The sequence below is a fragment of the Pelobates fuscus genome, chromosome 12 (assembly GCF_036172605.1).
Source record: "Pelobates fuscus isolate aPelFus1 chromosome 12, aPelFus1.pri, whole genome shotgun sequence".
Taxonomy (NCBI): domain Eukaryota; kingdom Metazoa; phylum Chordata; class Amphibia; order Anura; family Pelobatidae; genus Pelobates; species Pelobates fuscus.
The window spans coordinates 2729846-2749580 of record NC_086328.1 but is presented as its reverse complement, the minus strand read 5'-3'; the positions used below and the strand labels follow the sequence as shown (position 1 = coordinate 2749580).

At 44.8% G+C, this 19735-nt stretch overlaps 1 protein-coding gene across 2 annotated transcripts in view; it reads right to left on the bottom strand.

The window, feature by feature from the left end:
• The window catches only part of MTSS2 (MTSS I-BAR domain containing 2), a 78120-nt gene that overhangs the window by 10256 nt on the left and 48129 nt on the right, over window positions 1-19735 (bottom strand). For both annotated transcript variants that reach the window (XM_063437974.1, XM_063437975.1), the window contains exons 3-9: window positions 18772-18845; window positions 18155-18239; window positions 17747-17838; window positions 16937-17011; window positions 3708-3865; window positions 2372-2479; window positions 542-639 (exon numbers count right to left, since the gene is read on the bottom strand). In XM_063437974.1, the coding sequence (XP_063294044.1) occupies window positions 542-639; window positions 2372-2479; window positions 3708-3865; window positions 16937-17011; window positions 17747-17838; window positions 18155-18239; window positions 18772-18845 (690 nt within the window). The remainder of the gene's footprint in view (window positions 1-541; window positions 640-2371; window positions 2480-3707; window positions 3866-16936; window positions 17012-17746; window positions 17839-18154; window positions 18240-18771; window positions 18846-19735) is intronic.

Genomic DNA, 19735 nt, shown 5'->3' with positions numbered 1-19735 from the left:
ATTCTGTGAATAGTGTATCGTATGGACCGGCTATCTGTCATTCTGTGAGAAGTGTATCGTATGGACTGGCTATCTGTCATTCTGTGAATAGTGTATCGTATGGACCGGCTATCTGTCAGTCTGTGAGTAGTGTAACGTATGGACTGGCTATCTGTCATTCTGTGAGCAGTGTAACGTATGGACCGGCTATCTGTCATTCTGTGAGTAGTGTAACGTATGGACCGGCTATCTGTCATTCTGTGAGCAGTGTATCGTATGGACCGGCTATCTGTCATTCTGTGAGCAGTGTATCGTATGGACTGGCTATCTGTCATTCTGTGAGCAGTGTAACGTATGGACCGGCTATCTGTCATTCTGTGAGCAGTGTATCGTATGGACTAGCTATCTGTCATTCTGTGAGCAGTGTATCGTATGGACTGGCTATCTGTCATTCTGTGAGCAGTGTAACGTATGGACCGGCTATCTGTGATTCTGTGAGCAGTGTAACGTATGGACCGGCTATCTGTCATTCTGTGAGTAGTGTAGTGTATCAGAAACTCACCTGCACATGCTGGCTTTTCTAGAGCTTGAGGTGCTGGGGGAAGATGGGGGAGTTTGATAGGACCAAGAGTAATCAGATCCTTTCAGGTCCTTGATAACCTGCAGAAACCAATAACATGGGCTATTTTATTCCTTTCCATCACAGAAGCTCACAAATTCCAGAATATTTGTGATACTTCAAGTATTAACGAATTCATTTAGATATTTAAATTATGTAGGGATTAGGCTGTGTGTGTATGTGTGTAAATATGTGTGTGTGTGTGTGTATATATATATATATATATTGTGACTAGGTGCCCCTCGCCACTGGGCATTGGAGAGGACTGATTGCCAGCCTCCTGCCACTTGACTATGGCCCTGGCTCTTTAAAACCATTACTTGGTCTTATGGACTGTTATTTGGACTAATGCTGGCCCTTTAAAAACAGTGTATGGACATATTGAATCTTTTGGGACACTTTTTCTGCCCATTGAATCCATGGGAAGGTGTGCCTCTTCCCCATCCCTTGTCCCATTGTTCTCCAGCAGGGCGTTGTCCCAGGGACACTGCCAAACCAGTTGGAACGGGCTGTTTTGTCCCTCCTCGGTCAAAATATGACTTCCACCTATCTCCTGAACCACTTAACCGATTCAAGTGAATTTTGGATATGTTTGTCCCCAAATTATGCTGGTTATAAAAATATAAGTTTTATTGATTTTGCATGTAGTTACAAAAAATTGCATAAAAGTACGTTTTTTAGCTTGGAGATAATTGAGTTGATACAGTAATTAACTCCATTATCTCCCAAGCAGAGGGGAGGATTCTCATTGTAAAAAGTGGGTGTGCTTATGTGCCTTTATTGTATTGGTTGTTAAATTTACAGTTCCAGTGCCCCACAAGGTCCACGTGGGTGGTAACCTTGCTGGGAAAGTTGTATATAAGCAGGAATAAACGCTCAATGGAGTCAGTTCTTCTTCACCCTTCAAAACGTAGATGTGTGTCGTTGTTGAAAGAGAATTTGCAGCTTAATCACTAGCTCTTTTCAGAGCTCTGCCTCTCCATTGCTCCAGGGATCCAGTGGATGGGACTTCACTTCTCCACTACATCACTTCGCCCAGCATCTTGCCCGGAGGAAGGATGTAGCCAACGGCAGATACCCCTCTCTACCCTGGGTAGCCGTTACATATATCTATCTATCTATCTATCTGCGTATGTGTGAGTGTATAAATATCATACAAGATCCAGCGCACTCACTCATTCACTAAACAGCATTTTCAAGTCTCACAGAATGTAATAGTTTTATTCAAAAACACCTCACTTAGGCAACAAATAATGGGGGTTTAGTTACATTATATGATCATATATTGCATAAGCCTGCCACATCGTCAATGTACCCCATTCTTGGCAGGTCCTACTCTAGCAGCTTAATGTCTTTTATGAGATTGATCCACTTACTTGGGAAATGCTTTCTCCTGGGACTCTCTGCAGGGCAAGGTTAAATAGGGCCATGGAATGAGGCACCTGTGACAGGGAGGGGGGCAAAGCCAAGGAGTTGGGCTAGACTTCCTTGTAATTATGCATGTTCATGTGAGTGCAGCCTCTTAGTTTCATGCATTTATATTTGTTACATTTATGTTAAACATGGCATTTTATTAAAAGTAGTATGTACACCATAAGGACTATTCATTCACCTCGTTCATTATAAAGTGAGAATTTCACTTTAGATACTGTTATCATTTAACTTGTTTGGAAGCCCACCTATTGAACTGCGCTGCAGAATATGTTGGTGCTTTAAAAGTAATAATAATTAATGGTCACTAATTATTTTCTACGGCAGTGTCAAACCACTTACCTGTTCGCTGGCTGCAGGTAGTTTGTGAGGCTCATCGGTCTGCACCACTAGGTCTTCAATGATGGCTTGGAGGTGAGTGACCTCACCCAGCATGTGGATCTCTCCGTTCTGTAGCACAGGGGAAGAAACAAAGGGCTGGCTGGCCTTAAGAGAAATCAAGCATCATGGAATGTGTAGTTTTTCAATATATGGGGATCTACCTTTGGCCACACCTGCCTTATATTAACCCTTTAAAGGATCACTCCAGGCCAAAAAAAAAAAGACAATTTCAATTGTCTATATGGTGTCTGAAGGTGTTGGGAACCATCTTACTCTATGAGGCTGAAACCCCAATGTCCTCTAGATGGCACCCACCCACTTAGCCTCTCTGCCACCTCCTCTGCTGGCATCTGTGATACTCCCCACCTATCATTGGCTGCCCATTGACAGAAATGCCTTAGAAAGGTATATGAACGTAGAAGTCTAATGCTGAAGGGGAAAAATTAAAGATTTGTGCCAGAGACAGTAGGGCAGGGCAAGGCAGACAGGCACCGTCAAGAGAACTCTTGGGGGTAAATTGTTAGAAAACGGTTTAATGGGACAATATAGTAACCAAAACGGCTTTAGCTTAAAGAAATAATTTCTGTGCATAGATCGTGCCTCTGAAAACTCACAGCTCAACTCTGTCATTTAGGTGTTCAATCACTTTTGTATGCTTCTTAAATGTCCCTAATTCAGCAGGACAATCCTGATTTTTGGGTCCTGTCCTGCCTTAGTCCCATGGTGTTCAGTTTTTGGACACACCAGGGAACTGTCCCCAACATTCATAGCACAAGCACGTCAGTGGGCTGGTCTTGGACAGGCAGCCTGGCATGCATTAACGCCAGGCTGACCTGCCATTAACTCTGATGGGCTGCGTCACTGGCCCTTTACCGAAATGTAAACATTAGATCTCACTTTACAGTGTAAGTCACACGCAGGGAGGTGTGGCTAGAGCTGCAGAACCAAAGTGATTTAACTCTTAAATGGCAGAGAATTAAGCAGTGAGACTGCAGGGGCATGATCTATACACCAAAACTGCTTCGCTAAGATAAAATAGTTTTGAAGGTAAGAAAGCTCCCAGCACATAGACATCGTAACGACTCCATTGTGATTTAAGTTATTATGGTAATTAGTAGGATGTTTTGCGAAAAGAGGGAGTGTGGCTAAAGGTACAGGGTTATACTGCAGAAAGCTGCAAAGCGTTTTCTTTTTCAGTTAATCTAGAAAGCCATTACTATGTTTAGTAACTGAATTCTGTCCCAGCGGCCATGCTAGCATGCTGCTCCATAGTGCAAACGCCGTGCCTGTGCCTTACCACTACAGGCTGTAGTAATGCGATAAACGTGCAGAAACGTCCGCGTTCCTCTATCAGTGCCCTGCGCACCGCCTGCTTCTCGGTCTCTTCCAGCAGGAGGTACATGTCATTGACATCCTGCAGAGCATGATCTAGCTGCGGCTGAAGGTCTCCTTTGCCTGAAGAAGAGAAACTGCAATCATACTGCGTAAAATCACAATCTTTCCTTATCCTTCCTCAATGATTTTGGGTTATCTCATTCACACTCTACTTTCACCCCAGCTCACAAGTTCAATCCCCTCTAACACAGGACAACAAATAAAGAGATAACTAAAAACACCATAACTATCTACATCACATGCGCTATTACACTGTGACCCATCAGAGGCGCTATTACACTGTGACCCATCAGGGGTGATGTTAGGCCTCTGAAACATTCTTCCTCATTCCTGTTTCCATATGAATGATTATGGCAGGGATTTCATTCAGTGTGTACTTTCTTATCCAATGTCTGTGGGAGCATGGCACACTGCTTTATCACCCAAACAAGTCAATCTGTCTGAAATGATGCAGGGCAGTTACTGGCTAGGGCGTCAAAACCTTCTGCAAAACTGGCAAATGTCAGATCAATGTGAGGCATGAATATCCTTCTCCAGTGTATATATAGTGTGGCTGGAGGTTTTAGTATCACTCCAATGGCCATTCAAGTGTAAGTTCACCTGCCGCGTCAAGGCAAAATCGTAGTCCTACGCTAATAGGGTTAACGTGAGGTGGGCGGCAGCACTGTAACATGGCTGTGTAATACAAAAGCAAATACAAACTCCCACTACTCCTGGGGCTCCCACCCCATGTGTTCCCTATTAACCCCTTAAGGACACATGACATGATTCCCTTTTATTCCAGAAGTTTGGTCCTTAAGGGGTTAAGGGTTAATATGTGTCTGGGTGTTTAGAAAAGTACCCTTCTCTGTCTCACTACAGATTTTGTCTTTTTGCTGAATACAGCAAGGTGAATTGTTAGTGTAGGACTCGAGGTTTTGCCTTGATGTGGTATCTGAGCTTACACTTGAATGGCCATTGGAGTGATTATGTTATGTGCGTAGGGATTTGGGATAGTAAGTAATTATTATTTTTTTTCTTTCGTTTTTTGTTTTATGTATTGGGGCTGATGTTTACTATATTCATAGCTGCCTTAGTGGGAGATTTGTATTTTTTTTTATATTCTTTATTTTTGTTGTGCGAGCATTAACAACATTCTTGGATAGACACGATATTACAAACCCAATTAAAACAGATTAAGACATTAGCATGGATTTTATAGTGACAGGGCTTAATTTATGTTTATATATTGTGACTGAAGGTGATTGGATAGACCAACTGTTACATATAATTTGCTCTAGAGCCAAGGCTGGTGAGAGAGAGGTATCTGCCATCATTGCTGAAGGTGTTCCAGACCTGGCTAAGGGTGATATAGAGACATCCCAATCCTTCTGCAGGCATTTCAGGTGCTAGGTGAGGCTGGTAGGCTGAAACTGACCACTTCCATAGGCTGGCTGCGGTATGAATGAGAAAGCCTGCCTTATAGATCTTCTGCAGGGGTTTTAATAATAAGGGAAACCTTCCTGCCCCTTATATATCCACTGAAGGGTTTCTATGGACTGCCTCAGTGGTATGGCTGACATTCTTGCACTCTTCTAGCGCCTCCATCACCGGATTTGTGTAGGTTGACTGAGGTTGATAGATTTATTGGGTGCTATTGTAATTTTACAACCTGACAGGAGGCTTCATATTTTGCATAACTCTCTTCACTTGGCTCCAGCAGCAAAGAAAAACGCATAGAATAAGGTTTCCCAAAGTGTGGGTCTGCAGCTAATTTTGCATGGGTCGCACTGACCCACGCATCCATCACGCATTTGCTGTGCAATATGCTTTGGGGGACCCATCTGGTGCCTCTAAATGCATGGGCCACCCGATGGGTATAATTGCTGATCAGGGGCCGGTCAGATTAGCACGACCTGACCTCTGTAATATCGGCCAGACTGGGAGGAATTGACAGCCTGTGGCACCAGCACGGGGGGGGGGAAGACAACCTAAAGTGAGTGGCTGCAGACCCCTGCACTTACTCCCATCGATCTTAGCCAGCAGTACCCCAAGCATGCCACGCTCCTGGACACAAAAGTATGCGAACAGGACGGTGGCTGCAAATATAAAAATATTGCATTACGTGTCTATGTATGTCATATTGTGTGAGTATTCAAAGTACCCTGTCCCTTAATCCATGATGACAAATTAGCAAATGCCTGGAAGAAGGGCTGCAGTGGAATAGGCACATGGGGTGATACCTGCCTAGAAGGAAAGCTGCAGAGGGGATGATACCTGCCTGGAAGGAGAGCTGCAGAGGAATAGGCAGAGGGGACGATACCTGCCTGGAAGGAAAGCTGCAGAGGAATAGGCAGAAGGGACGATACCTGCCTGGAAGGAAAGCAGCCGGGGAATAGGCAGAAGGGACGATACCTGCCTGGAAGGTGGGCTGCAGAGGGGATGATACCTGCCTGGAAGGAGAGCTGCAGAGGGGACCATACCTGCCTGGAAGGAGGGCTGCAGAGGAATAGTCAGAGGAGACGATACCTGCCTGGAAGGAGGGCTGCAGAGGGGACGATACCTGCCTGGAAGGAGGGCTGCAGAGGGGACAATACCTGCCTGGAAGGAAAGCTGCAGAGGAATAGGCAGAGGGGACGATACCTGCCTGGAAGGAAAGCTGCAGAGGACTAGGCAGAAGGGACGATACCTGCCTGGAAGGAAAGCAGCAGGGGAATAGGCAGAAGGGACGATACCTGCCTGGAAGGAGGGCTGCAGAGGGGACGATACCTGCCTGGAAGGAGAGCTGCAGAGGGGACCATACCTGCCTAGAAGGAGAGCTGCAGAGGGGACCATACCTGCCTGGAAGGAGAGCTGCAGAGGGGACCATACCTGCCTGGAAGGAGAGCTGCAGAGGGGACCATACCTGCCTGGAAGGAGAGCTGCAGAGGGGACGATACCTGCCTGGAAGGAGAGCTGCAGAGGGGACGATACCTGCCTGGAAGGAGAGCTGCAGAGGGGACGATACGTGCCTGGAAGGAGAGCTGCAGAGGGGACGATACCTGCCTGGAAGGAGAGCTGCAGAGGGGGCGATACCTGCCTGGAAGGAGAGCTGCAGAGGGGACGATACCTGCCTGAAAGGAGAGCTGCAGAGGGGACGATACCTGCCTGGAAGGAGAGCTGCAGAGGGGACGATACCTGCCTGGAAGGAGGGCTGCAGAGGAATAGTCAGAGGAGACGATACCTGCCTGGAAGGAGGGCTGCAGAGGGGACGATACCTGCCTGGAAGGAGGGCTGCAGAGGGGACAATACCTGCCTGGAAGGAAAGCTGCAGAGGAATAGGCAGAGGGGATGATACCTGCCTGGAAGGAGGGCTGCAGCGGGGGCGATACCTGCATTGAAGGAAGGCTACAGAGGAATAGTCAGAGGGGACGATACCTGCCTGGAAGGAAAGCAGCAGGGGAATAGGCAGAAGGGACGATACCTGCCTGGAAGGTGGGCTGCAGAGGGGATGATACCTGCCTGGAAGGAGAGCTGCAGAGGGGACCATACCTGCCTGGAAGGAGAGCTGCAGAGGGGACGATACCTGCCTGGAAGGAGAGCTGCAGAGGGGACGATACCTTCCTGGAAGGAGAGCTGCAGAGGGGACGATACCTGCCTGGAAGGAGAGCTGCAGAGGGGACGATACCTGCCTGGAAGGAGAGCTGCAGAGGGGACGATACCTGCCTGGAAGGAGAGCTGCAGAGGGGACGATACCTGCCTGGAAGGAGAGCTGCAGAGGGGACGATACCTGCCTGGAAGGAGAGCTGCAGAGGGGGCGATACCTGCCTGGAAGGAGAGCTGCAGAGGGGGCGATACCTGCCTGGAAGGAGAGCTGCAGAGGGGACGATACCTGCCTGGAAGGAGAACTGCGGAGGGGACGATACCTGCCTGGAAGGAGAGCTGCAGAGGGGACGATACCTGCCTGGAAGGAAAGCTGCAGAGGGGACGATACCTGCCTGGAAGGAGAGCTGCAGAGGGGACGATACCTGCCTGGAAGTAGAGGTGCAGAGGGGACGATACCTGCCTGGAAGGAGAGCTGCAGAGGGGACGATACCTGCCTGGAAGGAGAGCTGCAGAGGGGACGATACCTGCCTGGAAGGAGGGCTGCAGAGGGGGCGATACCTGCCTGGAAGGAGAACTGCAGCGGAATATGCAGAGGGAACGATACCTGCCTGGAAGGAGAGCTGCAGAGGAATAGGCAGAATAGTCGGTACCTGCCTAGAAGGAAAGCTGCAGAGGAATAGGCAGAAGGGACGATACCTGCCTGGAAGGAGAGCTGCAGAGGGCACGATACCTGCCTGGAAGGAGGGCTGCAGAGGGGACGATACCTGCCTGGAAGGAGAGCTGCAGAGGGGACGATACCTGCCTGGAAGGAGAGCTGCAGAGGGGACGATACCTGCCTGGAAGGAGAGCTGCAGAGGGGACGATACCTGCTTGGAAGGAGAGCTGCAGAGGGGACGATACCTGCCTGGAAGGAGAGCTGCAGAGGGGACGATACCTGCCTGGAAGGAGAGCTGCAGAGGGGACGATACCTGCTTGGAAGGAGAGCTGCAGAGGGGACGATACCTGCTTGGAAGGAGAGCTGCAGAGGGGACGATACCTGCCTGGAAGGAGAGCTGCAGAGGGGACGATACCTGCCTGGAAGGAGAGCTGCAGAGGGGACGATACCTGCCTGGAAGGAGAGCTGCAGAGGGGACGATACCTGCCTGGAAGGAGAGCTGCAGAGGGGACGATACCTGCCTGGAAGGAGAGCTTCAGAGGGGACGATACCTGCCTGGAAGGAGAGCTGCAGAGGGGACGATACCTGCCTGGAAGGAGGGCTGCAGAGGAATAGTCAGAGGAGACGATACCTGCCTGGAAGGAGGGCTGCAGAGGGGACGATACCTGCCTGGAAGGAGGGCTGCAGAGGGGACAATACCTGCCTGGAAGGAAAGCTGCAGAGGAATAGGCAGAGGGGATGATACCTGCCTGGAAGGAGGGCTGCAGCGGGGGCGATACCTGCATTGAAGGAAGGCTGCAGAGGAAAAGTCAGAGGGGACGATACCTGCCTGGAAGGAGAGCTGCAGAGGAATAGTCAGAGGGGGCGATACCTGCCTGGAAGGAAAGCTGCAGAGGGATAGTCAGAGGGGACGATACCTGCCAGGAAGGAGAGCTGCAGAGGGATAGTCAGAGGGGGCGATACCTGCCTGGAAGGAGGGCTGCAGAGGAATAGTCAGAGGGGACGATACCTGCCAGGAAGGAGAGCTGCAGAGGGATAGTCAGAGGGGGCGATACCTGCCTGGAAGGAGGGCTGCAGAGGAATAGTCAGAGGGGACGATACCTGCCAGGAAGTAAAGAGCTCCAGTTTCCCAACTGGGGCTGCAAGCGACTAAAAAGCAGACTGGGTGGAGGTACTCCGTCAGAGTACAGGCGCTCCATCACAAGTATATCTCTCTAACAGGACTGCATAGCATCTGCAGGCCCCAGTACACAGTACAATTCACCTTTTCTTAACTAATCCAGACTTTGTAGCTTCATTTATAAAAATTACAATTATTTATATAACGACAACATATTCCAGTGCTGTACAATCGATAAAACAAGACAAATGAATTTTAAGAAAACATGTTTGACATACAAGAACAGTTGGTGCAGAGGGTCCTGTCTGAAGGAGCTAAAGAAGAAAACTAGTTTTAAAAAGCCAGTTTAGTTGTAGTTACTCAATAAGCTGTGTTTCAAGCATAATACTTCTGTACACACTGTATTTCATGTTACCAATGTGACAGAATGACACAGTACTCTGCATTTTTTTTCCTGACCATTTCCAATTTTTCTGGCTGAGGAAAAAAACAGGAAAAAGAAAGGAGAAAAAAAACAGGAAGAAAGAAAACCATTTTTTGTTTGTTTATTTCTCCGTGGCATGAAAATCACTTCCTATATATTGCCCATGTTGCAGAGGTTTATGGAATACATAGTGCTATAGTCTCTTCAAATGCATTAATGTAGGTCCAGCCTCTCTTAGCTGTTAATTGTTATATTAAATCGGTGAGTGAGCCTGTATATGTTACTAGGGACTTGTCTGGCCCAAGTATAGCTTCCCAGTATGATTACACGGTTTCATTTGTCTGTCGTGGATAACATTCTTTTCTCTTTATATCCGATTGCGTCTAATTTAGACTGCTACCCTTTACCCCACTAGATATCCTGGGCTCTCCTCTCCATGAGTGCTGTGTACTCCTTCACCTGCTCAGGGGTATTAGCTGGTGCGGGACTGGGAAGCTAGTTTCTCTGCCTGTCATCCATGACACAATTAAAGCAAGATACAGGGAGTGCAGAATTATTAGGCAAGTTGTATTTTTGAGGATTAATTTTATTATTGAACAACAACCATGTTCTCAATGAACCCAAAAAACTCATTAATATCAAAGCTGAATATTTTTGGAAGTAGTTTTTAGTTTGTTTTTAGTTTTAGCTATTTTAGGGGGATATCTGTGTGTGCAGGTGACTATTACTGTGCATAATTATTAGGCAACTTAACAAAAAACAAATATATACCCATTTCAATTATTTATTTTTACCAGTGAAACCAATATAATATCTCAACATTCACAAATATACATTGCTGACATTCAAAAACAAAACAAAAACAAATCAGTGACCAATATAGCCACCTTTCTTTGCAAGGACACTCAAAAGCCTGCCATCCATGGATTCTGTCAGTGTTTTGATCTGTTCACCATCAACATTGCGTGCAGAAGCAACCACAGCCTCCCAGACACTGTTCAGAGAGGTGTACTGTTTTCCCTCCTTGTTTGATGATGGACCACAGGTTCTCAATGGGGTTCAGATCAGGTGAACAAGGAGGCCATGTCATTAGATTTTCTTCTTTTATACCCTTTCTTGCCAGCCACGCTGTGGAGTACTTGGACGCGTGTGATGGAGCATTGTCCTGCATGAAAATCATGTTTTTCTTGAAGGATGCAGACTTCTTCCTGTACCACTGCTTGAAGAAGGTGTCTTCCAGAAACTGGCAGTAGGACTGGGAGTTGAGCTTGACTCCATCCTCAACCTGAAAAGGCCCCACAAGCTCATCTTTGATGATACCAGCCCAAACCAGTACTCCACCTCCACCTTGCTGGCGTCTGAGTCGGACTGGAGCTCTCTGCCCTTTACCAATCCAGCCACGGGCCCATCGATCTGGCCCATCAAGACTCACTCTCATTTCATCAGTCCATAAAACCTTAGAAAAATCAGTCTTGAGATATTTCTTGGCCCAGTCTTGACGTTTCAGCTTGTGTGTCTTGTTTAGTGGTGGTCGTCTTTCAGCCTTTCTTACCTTGGCCATGTCTCTGAGTATTGCACACCTTGTGCTTTTGGGCACTCCAGTGATGTTGCAGCTCTGAAATATGGCCAAACTGGTGGCAAGTGGCATCTTGGCAGCTGCACGCTTGACTTTTCTCAGTTCATGGGCAGTTATTTTGCGCCTTGGTTTTTCCACACACTTCTTGCGACCCTGTTGACTATTTTGAATGAAACGATTGTTCTATGATCACGCTTCAGAAGCTTTGCAATTTTAAGAGTGCTGCATCCCTCTGCAAGATATCTCACTATTTTTGACTTTTCTGAGCCTGTCAAGTCCTTCTTTTGACCCATTTTGCCAAAGGAAAGGAAGTTGCCTAATAATTATGCACACCTGATATAGGGTGTTGATGTCATTAGACCACACCCCTTCTCATTACAGAGATGCACATCACCTAATATGCTTAATTGGTAGTAGGCTTTCGAGCCTATACAGCTTGGAGTAAGACAACGTGCATAAAGAGGATGATGTGGTCAAAATACTCATTTGCCTAATAATTCTGCACTCCCTGTATAGGGACAAGTGACTTACAGTCTACGCTAGAAACACTGACCGCTATGTGTCATTGAGATTCACTTAAGGTATATAAAGACAAATGTCCGTGTTTATGATCTTGTGGCATAGTAGCTCAAAGATAATACATCTGAATTGGAATCTAATGTGACAAGTTGTAAATGTAATGCCCTGAATAGTGTAGATTGCCCAATTTCCAAACTCACAAGTTTCACAAAATATATGGCTGTTTAATTGTATTCTCTATTGAAATGAGGGAAAAGCAGTTACTTACCAAGGACTTCTGCAAGAAGAATGTGAGGAAATCATAAAGGTGAGCGAAGGAAGGAGAAAGTGCAAAAGAAAAGGAGAAAGACACTTTGTAAAAGAATGTACAGACAAGGAGAAATCCCATAAATTCCCAATACCCAGCGCTCCAACCAATCTCTCCCCCTCCCAATACCCAGCGCTCCATCCAATCTCTCCCCCTCCCAATACCCAGCGCTCCATCCAATCTCTCCCCCTCCCAATACCCAGCGCTCCATCCAATCTCTCCCCTCCCAATACCCAGCGCTCCATCCAATCTCTCCACCTCCCAATACCCAGCGCTCAATCCAATCTCGCCACCTCCCAATACCCAACTCTCCATCCAATCTCTCCACCTCCCAATACCCAGTGCTCCATCCAATCTCTCCACCTCCCAATACCCAGTGCTCCATCCAATCTCTCCACCTCCCAATACCCAGCGCTCCATTCAATCTCTCCCCCTTCCAATACCCAGCTCTCCATCCAATCTCTCCACCTCCCAATACCCAACTCTCCATCCAATCTCTCCACCTCCCAATACCCAGCGCTCAATCCAATCTCCACCTCCCAATACCCAGCGCTCCATCCAATCTCTCCACCTCCCAATACCCAGCGCTCAATCCAATCTCCACCTCCCTATACCCAGCGCTCCATCCAATCTCTCCACCTCCCAATACCCAACTCTCCATCCAATCTCTCCACCTCCCAATACCCAGCGCTCAATCCAATCTCCACCTCCCAATACCCAGCGCTCCATCCAATCTCTCCACCTCCCAATACCCAGCGCTCCATCCAAGCTCTCCACCTCCCAATACCCAGCTCTCCATCCAATCTCTCCACCTCCCAATACCCAGCTCTCCATCCAATCTCTCCACCTCCCAATACCCAGCGCTCCATCCAAGCTCTCCACCTCCCAATACCCAGCTCTCCATCCAATCTCTCCACCTCCCAATACTCAGCTCTCCATCCAATCTCTCCACCTCCCAATACCCAGCGCTCCATCCAATCTCTCCACCTCCCAATATCCAGCTCTCCATCCAATCTCTCCACCTCCCAATACCCAGCGTTCCATCCAATCTCTCCACCTCCCAATACCCAGCGCTCCATCCAATCTCTCCACCTCCCAACACCCACAAATTCATCCAACATAACTACCTCCATGCTCCTTCCAGCATTAAGCATTCTATTAAACCCAACCATCTGTTTGAAGCATTCTCTTTTATTACGGTATGTAAAGTGATTTACAGCTATTGTAAGGTAGAGGGGGCAGATAATAAGAGGACAGTGATTGACTGTGGGTGGAGTAATGTCAACAACCCCACTTGCCTTGATTTTTCACTGGTTGAGCTCAGTATGTACTTCTTGTATGTATAATAAGTGATTTGCCCTTTGCAATCAGTGTGGCAAAGCAGGCCGAGTTATGCCGTAGAAAAATGTAGTTTTTTGTCGTTTTAAGGAAAACTAAAGCAGTTTGGATGTGGACAAAAATGCAACATGAGTATGAGAACAAAAACGATCAGATGCACTTTAGAGTGTTTGTTGTTTAGAGTGTTTGTTGTTTAGAGTGTTTGTTGTTTAGAGTGTTTGTTGTTTAGAGTGTTTGTTGTTTAGAGTGTTTGTTGTTTCGAGTGTTTGTTGTTTCGAGTGTTTGTTGTTTCGAGTGTTTGTTGTTTCGAGTGTTTGTTGTTTCGAGTGTTTGTTGTTTCGAGTGTTTGTTGTTTCGAGTGTTTGTTGTTTCGAGTGTTTGTTTGTTTTTTAGAGTGTTTGTTTTTTAAAGTAAGGATCTCTTCTCCAGTAGCATCCTTTCAAACTGCATCGTACTAGCAAAAAAAAATCCAGTTTAATTAGTGATACAATGTTTGCTCCACATTTAAATATGTAAATGAGGCCAGTGATAAAATGATTAATGCAGGAAATGGTTAATCAGTGCAGAAAGCATATAGCACAAGGTAATCTCTTGTGTTGGATATGATAAAATGCTATCACATGCCCAGTGTATCAAAAAAGAGCAGTAAACAATTGGTTAGCCCAATTTCCCCAACTGACATGTCTTGGAAGCAAAAAGGGCTTGCTTTAGGACAGTAGATTTATCCTGTGGTGCGTCCATAGAATTTGTCTTATTAATTAAACTACTCCTAGCTTTCAGTCTGTCTTCCTGTGTGTAGTGCACTGTGTCTCGTAATACAGGTGTTTTCGGTTTAGTTTTTGTTTTTTCATTTAATGGAAACCTGTTTCTAGTTATATTATGTTTTTCATTGTTTGAAAAGCATTGAGCTGCGCATGTGGTTATAATATATTGAGTTCTGCAGTTTTCCCTTTACTTTTGGGAATTTGACTGTGACATCCACTGTATACATTTGTATCGGTATATTCTGGGATCTGGTGCTGTGTGTGTTTAAGTATATTCTGGATCTATAAATATACTTATATTGGTGGAGCGCCCATGCAGAGGGACCTTGGTAGTCTTGAGATCACTTTAGATCTCTTGAAATATATAATAGTGAAGTACAGTTTGGAGATCAAATAGATAAAAATACATGTACATTTATTATGTTCATAGACAATAAATACTACCCAAAACTGCAATAAACACAGAAAATATGCAGTTGGAAAGCAATAAATAATCAATAAAATAATCAATAAAATAACATTTAGACAACAATAAAAACAACAATATAATAAGCCTCTTACGAGAAGAAAGCAGTGAGTATATGCAGTATGAACCTGCTACTCACACAAGCCTTTCGTTCCCAGTGGAACACTTTGTGTTATATTCAGCCGGCTGCAGTGCTCGGATCCTCCACGGATTGATGTTAAAGCAAGCTTCTCTGTAATGTGCCGTGTTCCCCACAGGCTTCTTACTCGAGTGTTGGTATAGAGGCAAAGACAAATTTTGCAGGTTTGATTATATATTTGATTATATTTTTGCATACTGCATATACTCACTGCCGTCTTCTCGTAAGAAGCTTATTATATTGTTGTTTTTATTGTTGTCGAAATTTTATTTGATTATTTTTTGCTTTCCAACTGCACATTTTCTGTGTTTATTGCCGTTTTGGGTAGTATTTATTGTCTATGAACATAATAAATGTACATGTATTTTTATCTATTTGATCTCTAAACTGTACTTCACTATTCTATATCTTCAGTTGAATTTAATGTGATTCTGAGCCTGAGTGATCTCAAGACTACCAAGGTCTCTCTGCACAGGCGCTCCACCAATAGAAGTATATTTCTTTATCTGTATTTATGTGTTTACATTTTGGGTAAAACACAGGTGTGTTGCAGCCTAATACATAATCTTGGAACCCCTGATTTTGAGTGTATACAATTTTAAGGTGGTGGGGGAAGGATTTTTCACATTTTTCCCCCATTTAGTGCTTTTATATTAGCATCTTCTTTTTCTATATTCTGGTTCTGTGTTTGTGTGTAGGTATATTCTGGGATCTGGTGCTGTGTGTGTGTGTGTATGTATATTCTGGGATATGGTGCTGTGTGTTTGTGTGTGTGTAGGTATATTCTGGGATCTGGTGCTGTGTGTGTGTGTGTATAGGTATATTCTGGGATCTGGTGCTGTGTGTGTGTGTGTATAGGTATATTCTGAGATCTGGTGCTGTGTGTGTGTATATGTATATTCTGGGATCTGGTGCTGTGTGTGTGTGTATATATGTATATTCTGGGATCTGGTGCTGTGTGTGTGTGTGTGTATATGTATATTCTGGGATCTGGTGCTGTGTGTGTGTTTGTGTATATGTATATTCTGGGATCTGGTGCTGTGTGTGTGTTTGTGTATATGTATATTCTGGGATCTGGTGCTGTGTGTGTGTGTGTGTGTGTGTGTGTATAGGTATATTCTGGGATCTGGTGCTGTGTGTGTGTGTGTGTATAGGTATATTCTGGGATCTGGTGCTGTGTGTGTGTAGGTATATTCTGAGATATGGTGCTGTGTGTGTGTGTGTGTGTATATGTATATTCTGGGATATGGTGCTGTGAATGTGTGTGTGTGTAGGTATATTCTGGGATATGGTGTTGTGTGTGTGTGTGTGTGTATGTATATTCTGGGATATGGTGCTGTGTGTGTGTGTGTATATGTATATTCTGGGATATGGTGCTGTGTATGTGTGTGTGTGTGTAGGTATATTCTGGGATATGGTGCTGTGTGTGTATGTGTGTAGGTATATTCTGGGATATGGTGCTGTGTGTGTGTGTGTGTGTGTGTGTGTATATGTATATTCTGGGATATGGTGCTGTGTATGTGTGTGTGTTTAGGTATATTCTGGGATATGGTGCTGTGTATGTGTGTGTGTGTAGGTATATTCTGGGATCTGGTGCTGTGTGTGTGTGTGTGTGTGTGTGTGTATGTATATTCTGGGATATGGTGCTGTGTATGTGTGTGTGTGTAGGTATACTCTGGGATCTGGTGCTGTGTATGTGTGTGTGTGTGTAGGTATATTCTGGGATATGGTGCTGTGTGTGTATGTGTGTAGGTATATTCTGGGATATGGTGCTGTGTGTGTGTGTGTGTGTGTGTGTGTGTGTATATGTATATTCTGGGATATGGTGCTGTGTATGTGTGTGTGTTTAGGTATATTCTGGGATATGGTGCTGTGTATGTGTGTGTGTGTAGGTATATTCTGGGATCTGGTGCTGTGTGTGTGTGTGTGTGTGTGTGTATGTATGTATATTCTGGGATATGGTGCTGTGTATGTGTGTGTGTGTAGGTATACTCTGGGATCTGGTGCTGTGTGTGTGTGTGTGTAGGTGTATATCTAGGACAGGAATAGGCAACCTTCGGCACTCCAGATTTTGTGGACTACATCCCCCATAATGTATAGGTATATTATAGGATCTGGTACTGTGTGTGTATAGGTATATTATAGGATCTGGTACTGTGTGTGTATAGGTATATTATAGGATCTGGTACTGTGTGTGTATAGGTATATTCTAGGATCTGGTCTAAGAGTTTGGGGGTGGGGTATGAGTGAAGAACACACCTTTGCGAGCTTTCTTCTGTAACTTCAGTGTGTCTGAGGATTTTTTCTTGATCTCATGACGTGCTCTTTTATATTCTGCAAGGGCATAAATCTTTTATCAGAAACCGCAAAAATACATGGAAAAATAGAGAGAATTGAGGAATTGGTTTCAGGAGGTTTAGGGGAACAAAAGGATGGGTAGGGAGGTAGAAATGTTAATGAGTATAACAGTAGGTTGGGTGGGAATCTTTTGTTGGACAGTTGGGACAGGTAGAATTAACGGCATTGGAAGAGGCAGAACAATAGACAGATACGGTTAGATTTTTCGCAGGTAGATAGTAGGCATTATGACTGGTAGAGCAGGACACAGCAGATTAGTCTTAATGCTGAATACTGTCTGCTCGGAAGTCCACGACTTCTCATGTAAACTCTTACAGCAGTCGGCATTCAGACACTCACAGGGTTATTCACTAACGTGAGAATTCAAGGGAAATTCACAGCGAATCTCTAATTTAAGGTCAAAATAGCTCAACTGGAAAAATAGTAAAGTCAGCTCTGCTTCCAGTTAAGTTACTCTGGACTCTTTATATTCACGTTGAATTCTAACTTCAGTGAATAAACCTATTGACTTCTGCCACCCCAACTAAAGGACAGAGGCTTTGGACATAGTTATCTATGATAGTTTGATAGGTCATTGTGTTTGGAACAGGTCGAGCCAAGTGGTACAGCATCGTTAGATGAAAGGTAGAGCTGGAGTCATTGGGTTTGGGATTTAGAACGTCTTCTGAAGTTCCTCTGCTGTTGATGTGGGGAGGCGGCTGGGAAACCTACCTCTTGCATGTTCCTTATCCAGTGTGTTCGCTGTCTTCTTCCAGTCTTCTATTCGTTCCTGTAAAGGGTTAATCAAACTCTCCATAAGAGCGCTGTGGACAGAGAGAAGACAAGTTGTTCATTATGGCAGAATACAAGTGGGGACAGAATAAATCTAATCTCACACGTGTGCTAAATTGGATAAATTACAAACAGATTAGCCTAGCAACATTGGTAAAACATTCTTTGCAGCAAAGCATGAAGGAGACAGAGCATCCTGCAGGTAACGGTCACTGGTGCTGAGTGGTGCCTGCGTAGCATAAATTCACTGCAAGTCATGGCTAGTGTGAGACATGCAGGACTGGGATGTTACTATGTCTCTGATGTTACAAGATGTATCATTATCTGGACAGTGAAACAGGCTCTCACTTGGTGAAATGCCTCAGTTTGCTCTCAATACTCCGGTGTCTCATACACATTCTTGTAAGCGCTGATCCAATATCACGTGTAGCCCCTGCAAAATAATTAATTTTTTAATAGAATTTTCATCCAAAAGCATATAATCTAAAGATACATTTATATGTAAAATACATTACAGTCCAACAGGGATTCATCACAAAACAGGGATTCATTTTAGTTAAGTAGCATGAGACTGTATATTCATCCAAGGTTTCTATCTTTTGTTACATTAGTTCCCTGAATCCAGTCACAAAGTCATGCTTTCTTATAGGATGCCAAAGGACTATTTTTGACCGTTTTTCTATCTAGCAGATATTATCACAGATGCTTTACTTTGTAGTTCTAAATACTGTGAATGTGTTTCTTCAAAGATAGGTTGCCTCTTCACAGCAACAATTGTATAAAATAAGCATTCAGAATTTTGTAGAAGACCTTAATCCAATTAAAGTTAATATTTTTAGAAAGGAAACATTTATTTGGTTGTAGATATGAAAATTACTGTATAGCAATCCGCAAGAATGAGTTCTTATGCAGAAAAGCGTGATTAAAAGAGTCTTTCTGTCTAGTGATGGAATAAGCCACCTCACCTCGGGTATTGGTTGCCATGTCGGCCACTTTTTGGAAGGCATCAAGAAAGGCAACAGCAGCCAGCACGGTGGTCCTGTTAGAGAGTAAAATGAGAATTCACATATTGCCCAAGTAATAGGAAATATTAACCATCACAAGTGAATGTAATCCTCGCTGACTGCTAGCCACTCATACCCTCCTCTTCAGGGTGCCATTCCTATACATGGGCCAGGCTTGCATTAATCCACTAAGCCGTGAATCCTCATTTATAGTGGAGATAATCAATGAGCACTCTTCTTATTCATGGGTTTAAGTACTTTGCGAAGCACATTCATACCAAGATTACAAGATGACTTTGTAAATTGGAGATATTTGTGTCACATTTTTATTCTCCATCATAAATGTACACTGTCCATCAATAGACAGGAACACTCCAAGTACAGTAACCACTAGAGCCTGCTATAGTAGTTACGGTGCCAGGAGTACCCTTTGTAAGGTTCAAATCCATTGTAAGGAGTCAAACTTTTTTATTATCTGGGGTCATCTGGCTGCTTGTCTCTGACCCTACTAATGCTATAGACTGGATTTTCCTAAGCAGGAATATCCATTAGGTGTCCTGAGCCAAGCCCTGCAGTGCAGGTCTTAAAGGGACACTCCTGACCCATAAAGCACTTTAACTTGCTAAAAATACTTTGTGTGTAGTGTGTGTGCTCTGTTTTTCATTTTTCACAAAGTGCAAATTTCAGTACAAATTGTCACTTTTATAAATGAACCTTGTTACATCTCCTTGTTGTCAGTCAACCGGTCCTGTTACTTCCCGGTTTGGTTAGCTCTGTAAAGATACACTCAAGAGGCAGCAATTGCCCAGAGCACCACCCTTGGAAAGACTTCTCATTGAGCTGCATTGGGAGTCTGTGATTGGACAGACACAGAACGTCTGGGTTTAGAAGAGGATGGCTTGCAAAGGCTGCAGACAAGACATCT